This window comes from Mixophyes fleayi, chromosome 11 (assembly GCF_038048845.1).
Source record: "Mixophyes fleayi isolate aMixFle1 chromosome 11, aMixFle1.hap1, whole genome shotgun sequence".
NCBI classification, from domain to species: Eukaryota; Metazoa; Chordata; class Amphibia; order Anura; family Limnodynastidae; genus Mixophyes; species Mixophyes fleayi.
This window is the reverse complement of record NC_134412.1, coordinates 90009844-90016336: the sequence shown is the minus strand read 5'-3', so window position 1 is coordinate 90016336 and position 6493 is coordinate 90009844. Positions and strand designations below refer to the sequence as shown.

General features: G+C 36.5%; 1 protein-coding gene across 1 annotated transcript; it reads right to left on the bottom strand.

The window, feature by feature from the left end:
* Positions 1-4546: 4546 nt before the first annotated feature.
* Positions 4547-6106, bottom strand: LOC142107824 (nicotinamide N-methyltransferase-like). Its single transcript, XM_075191447.1, has 3 exons — positions 5925-6106; positions 5449-5656; positions 4547-5256 (listed from the first exon to the last, which is right to left on the bottom strand). Exons 1-3 carry the CDS (start codon positions 6067-6069, stop codon positions 4830-4832), a joined length of 780 nt encoding a protein of 259 aa, XP_075047548.1. The 5' UTR covers positions 6070-6106; the 3' UTR covers positions 4547-4829.
* Positions 6107-6493: the final 387 nt, after the last annotated feature.

Genomic DNA, 6493 nt, shown 5'->3' with positions numbered 1-6493 from the left:
TGCACCCACATTGTGGAATTCGCTCCCTCGCACAGTAAGACTTTCCTCTAGTCTTCAAACCTTCAAGCGTTCACTGAAAACCCACCTCTTCAGACAAGGTTATGATATTCCTCAGCCACCATCTTAATTTCCCTAGATTACCCTATTACCATCCTCTACACAGCTAACGCAAGACAACAACCCTCTGACCAACGCTGCAACACACCCCCCCAATCAATACTTTTACCTTTGCGTTCTAGCTGGTCCATTGTGCAATATGATGTAGCACATGCCCTTGTGTTTCTAACTCCCATTGTCCTATAGATTGTAAGCTTGCGAGCAGGGTTCTCTTACCTCTCTGTCTGTATGTATTACCCAGTATTGTTTTATCAATGTTTGTTCCCAATTGTAAAGCGCTACGGAATTTGCTGGCGCTATATAAATAAATGTTGATGATGATGATGATCAGTCCCTTTCTTATTGGAGATTATGTTCTAAATCCCTACCCAACACACACACGCACTAGGGTCCATTTTGTCAGCAGTCAATTAACCTACCATTATGCTTTTGGACTGTGGGAGGAAACCGGAGCACCTGGAGGAAACTCACACAACCTTGGGGGGAACATACAAACTGCACACAGTGCTCTAATCAGAATCGAGCTCATGACTGAAGCTTTGTGAGTCAGCAAGGCTAACCACTGTGCTCACCAGCATTGTGTCCAGTGGCCAGGTAATTATAGGTTGGTTTGTACCCTTTGTCTCTGTGTATAGTGTAATAGAATGGTATTATGAACATGTCTAGTGGTCAGGTCAGGTTGGAGGTGCAGTGTGCTATGTCTGTAGATGGTTTAATAGAATAGTACTATAATATTGTCCAGAGACAGATAATGTTAAGGGCTGTACTGTACATTGTCTGATTAAAGTCTAATAACATTTTATTGGGATCATATCTGGTGGTCATATCATGTTAGGATATGTAATCTTTTAAGTCTTAATCGAATTTAAATTAATTGCACTATAATTATATTCAGTGGTTAGGTTTTGTTATATTGGTGTAGTGTACTGTAGTCCGATCATGATGAGTATATGGAATGTCTTATGTAGTTATGTAGCATGAAAGGATTGAATTACATTCCTGTCAGGCAGTCATGTTGGGGCTTGTAGTGTCATTTGGCTGTACAGAGTGTAATAGATTTGCATTATGATTTTGTCAAGTGGTCAGGTCATGTTGGGTTAGCATAGTGTTATATATCTGTATAGAGTATAAGAGCTAATGTTACTATAATTTATTCACAATCTCTATATTTTACAGTCAGATCATTTTTCTTTTAGTCTCTACAAGTCTCACTCATAAAGATTTAATTAAAGACTCTTTCTTCTAACATCAGAATTTGATGCTCTATGTTTTCCTGTGTACTCTCTGTTACACTCTGATGTTCCTGTATGCATTCTCTTAATGTCTCCATTAATTGTTGAACTAATGTAACTTTTTTTATTTAACAATTTCTTGCTCTCTTTGCTACAATGAGATTGCTTTTGTGCTCTTCTTTCAGTTTCTTTCACTATTTCTCTTTCTTAACAATGCTTCTGTCAGGTCCCCTGCTATATTAGCCGTTATCTCAGGAGAACTTGCCTGTTTTTGTAATCAGAACTTCTCTCTAATCACCCTGCTGTTTAGGATCACATCTATTTTCCCAAATGACACAATCACTAATGTTGTATTCGAATGGTATTGATTAAGGTGATGAACAGTCTTTGATGCAATATAGATGTTTATTCGGTACAAGTTACAGCGTGAATGTCATAAAGGTTTTGTAAGGTACAGAGTCTATTTTTAGTATACATATCTTTCATACCAAAAATGACATAATGATCTCCTTAAACCAATTAAGATCCTTCTTAATTACGTATAATGTTTATTTCAGCACTTTTGATAAAATTCCACGTTTTATTTAGATTTTGACCAGGTGTCACGCTATTTCTTTTTCTGGCTTTATTAGACTTATTATGCTGACATTTTCCTATTTATACCCCTTATCCTGTCTATACTCCTTATTCCTGAACTTCAGACCTCATCCTGCTATTCATTTTATGACATTGACCGCATAATTTATTGTTTCGTTTTTTTTTATCAGACTAGGTCACGTAGACCTTGCTAAGATAAGTAAATTATTTCTTTAAGTGCAAGTATTAAAACATAATATTTTCTGTGCTTGTTAGTATGTTAATACATATAATGAATACATTTTGTGATAATATTGTTTATTGTGAATTGTTATTTCCACATTTCGCTGCTAAAGACACAAAGATTATTATGTCTAAAAAAAATGCCACTTAACCCCTATGTGGGATGCGTACTGCTGATCTCTGGGTTACAACAGTGAGGCCTCTGTGCACTGAGCTACAGGCTCCGGTAGCAGCTTGCTGCTTTCCTTGGCATTTCTAACCATGCAACATGGTTGTCTTAACAACCTACTACTGCTGATAGTGATTTGCTAGCACCTGCAGATGTTTACCAGGTTCAGTCCTATGTAACCACATCCTGGAAACAAGCAAATGCCAGTGTATTGCTGCTCCACCTTCTCTTTCTCTTGAACTCCTGAAACCTTACTAACATAGTAACATAGTAACATAGTTGATGAGGTTGAAAAAAGACACCAGTCCATCAAGTTCAACCTATTTTGGATCTCCTGCGATCCTGCACTTATATTTGAAATTAATCCAGAGTAGGCAACCGCCCATCTGTTTCAATTTTGAAAATCCCCCCAGACTCAATATTGCAATCCAATTTTACCCTATATCCACTACTATCCTTTATTTTAAATTAACGGTCGTATCCCTGGATACACCTTTCCGCTAAAAATTTGTCTAACCCTTTCTTAAACATATCTATTGAATCTGCCATCACAACCTTCCCTGGCAATGAATTCCATATCTTGACTGCCCTTACTGTAAAGAACCCCTTCCTTTGCTGGTTGTGAAATTTCCTCTCCTCTAACCTTAGGGGATGACCACGTGTCCTGTGTATGGTCCTTGGGGTAAAAAGTTCCCATGAAAGCTCTCTGTATTGACCCCTAATGTATTTGTACATAGTAATCATATCTCCCCTTAGATGCCTCTTTTCTAAAGTAAACATGCCTAAACTGGCTAACCATTCCTCATAACTTAATGACTCCATACCCTTTATCAATTTTGTCGCCCTTCTCTGAACCCTTTCTAGTTCCAAATTATCTTTTGTATAGAGTGGTGCCCAGAACTGTACTGCATATTCAAGATGAGGTCTTACCAATGATTTATACAGTGGCAAAATTACACTGTCTTCCCTTGCATCTATGCCCCTTTTTATGCATGCCAATACTTTGTTTGCCCTTGCAGCTGCTGCTTGACATTGAGCACTATTGCTAAGTCTACTGTCTACGAGCACTCCCAAATCCTTTTCCATTATAGATTCTCCCAAATTAATTCCATTTAATTTATAGATTGCGTTCTTGTTTTTGATCCCTGAATGCATAACCTTACATTTATCTGTGTTAAACCTCATATTCCATTTAGCCGCCCAATCCTCCAGTTTATTTAAGTCCCTCTGTAGAGAAGCTACATCTTGCTCTGATTTTATTACCTTACAGAGTTTAGTGTCATCTGCAAAAATAGAAACTTTACTCTCTAAACCATCACCAAGGTCATTAATAAATATATTAAAAAGGAGTGGTCCCAGCACGGAACCTTGAGGTACTCCACTTAAGACCTTTGAAGAATTAGAAAATGTTCCATTTATCACAACTCTCTGTTCCCTATTCTCTAACCAGTTTTCGATCCAAGTACAAATTTTGATTTCTAGACCCAGTTCCCTTATTTTGTAAACCAACCTCTTGTGTGGCACTGTATCAAAGGCCTTTGCAAAATCTAAGTAGACCACATCTACTGTCCTGCCCTGGTCTAAGTTCCCACTAACTTCCTCGTAGAAACTAATTAGATTAGTTTGACATGACCTATCCCTCACAAATCCATGTTGATTCCCACTAATAATTTTATTGCGTACCAAGTAATCCTGAATACTGTCCCTTAAAATACCTTCCAGTAGTTTCCCCACTATTGATGTCAGGCTTACAGGTCTATAATTCTCTGGTTGTGATCTCGTCCCCTTTTTAAACAACGGCACCACATCTGCTTGTTCCACTATTTGGACTGTATCACTGTGAATATGCTATTTGACTGTGGTTTATAAACCAGCCCTTTATTGCATTTCAATGTTGTTTAAAGCAGATTTTAGTGTAGTGTTACTTGTATACATGAGAACCTGTGGCAGTGAGTTGCAAGCTTAAATGTTTTGATCAAAATATAAACTAATACCTCATACTTTTTTCTTATTAGATACATACATAGTGAGTCAGAAATCATATATATGTATATTCTACAACTATTTTAATAGGGTGCAATTCCTTATAGAATTATATATGCTTCATAATGTTTTTACCCATCATTGGTCAGACCATGTTGAATTTATTTTTCTACTCATTAAATGCCCCCATCTCCTGACATGGAGTGAAAACCAAAAAATCAAAATATTTTTGCAATGCATTTATTATAATTTTGAATGATTTGGAATTAATTTATTATACTTTTGGATGATTTATATATTTCAATATGAATGAGAAAAAAGATCATCAACATTTATTAACAATTAATGTTAGCTTATCCAATCTGTAACTATTTTGCATTAATAAGAGCTATATGCAAGATTTAATAAATGCTTGAGGGTTATGGATGCTGTGAATATCTACGGTAGACTGTCAGCTATTGAGAAGCTTTTGAGGGAATCATCCAGCCAATGGGCACTAATCACACATTCTAAACATTCCCTTTGACAGCAGTAAGGACCATTAATTGCTTATAATCTGTGAGATCGCTCTCTACTTTTCTTTCAAGTACTTTACAGGAAAGAATTACAAATCGTTCATCAGTGAGGGTCTTTCTTATAAAACTTTCATCACAGGTAAACATATTTAGTCTTTCTTTACCAGCAGTGTAATATGTGCCATTTAAGCATGCAATTAGAATAAAGTACCCCTCAGGTTTAATCAGCTTTGCCATTTTTCTCAGGTTTTTGATATAATCATTTTGGTTGTGACAAACCGCATCCAGCAACCATGCTGAGAGCAGGCAGTCGGCTTGTGGTAACACCACCGGATCTGTGAGATTTTCTTTCTTGAGGTCACATTTCACAATGCGTTTAATTGAATTCTTTACAGTTTCTTCTTTTTCTTGTTCTTGATCCCTAAGTAAATAACATTATATAATACAGTATGTATTAGTGATTTTTTTTCACCTCGTTCACAAAATTGTCTCGCAAAGTATATTCACTTTACTTGTAGCCTCAATTAACGGAGTTATTATTTAAGTGACATTTTGTTATTTTTTCCGTTTAGCTTGTCCTGTATAATTTTCTATGTTTACAACAATATTTTACCTGATTCCTTGCAGCTGAGTCACAACCTTCGATGCATGACCCCAGCTAAAAGCTCCTGTACGGGTGTTCAGCCATTTGTTGAGTTCCAAAATGCAGGTGTCATTTAATTTTAGTATAGTAATCTCTTTGAAAGAATCAGAGACTGTATAGAGTTGATGAATGATGGATCCAAGACTGATGTCAATCAAAGTTTGTCCTTTAATATTAGCTGCAGAGAAAGTTAAGGACAGGGAAAAATAATGTGTGTCACAGTAGTGGTCACATATTGAAACCAATTGCATGATGGATGTTTTCTGACAATCATTAAGCAAATCACTATTGATATTAATAAAAGGTTTAGTCTAACTCTCCCTAAAATTATCTGTTCATATTGTAAATAGCTATGGAACAATGAGGTTATCCCTGCACACTAAATAAGGTACTCATCTTAGAACCATGCAATATATCTGTGGGTAAAATCTATCTTGAATACAAACCTGCTGCCAATGCAATGTGCAACTGCTCCATAATAAATACCAATACTTCCTCTTCAAACACACCGTTTTCCTCAAAATAACATTTAAGGTAGCCCCTGGAATCCATCCCATGCAGGTGATAGGACTTGAGAGGTTTGGGATCCATTCTCTTGTCTTCTGTCACACAGGACGGGCCTCTGATCTGTAACTCCTGCCCTATAGTAACATGTCTGGCTGTTCTGTTTATATTTATCATGCTCCTATTTACATTAACCCTCATTAGAATAGTCACAAATGCAGCTGACTATATATTCATCAATATGTGCTAAAATTTTTATCACACAATGATTAATGATGTTTAAATATTTGACCTACTCAGGTGATACTGTCATGATGCTACAAGCTATGAATCTTTAGTATTTATCTTCTTTTTATAATGTTAAAACCAATGTACCAATGGCTCATCTCCAAACACACTTTTATCCTGAAATTAACATTTAAGAAAGTTCCTGGAATCCATCCCATGCAGATGATAGAACTTGAGAGGTCTGGGATCCATTCTCTGTTGTTCTGTCACACATCAGGAGCCT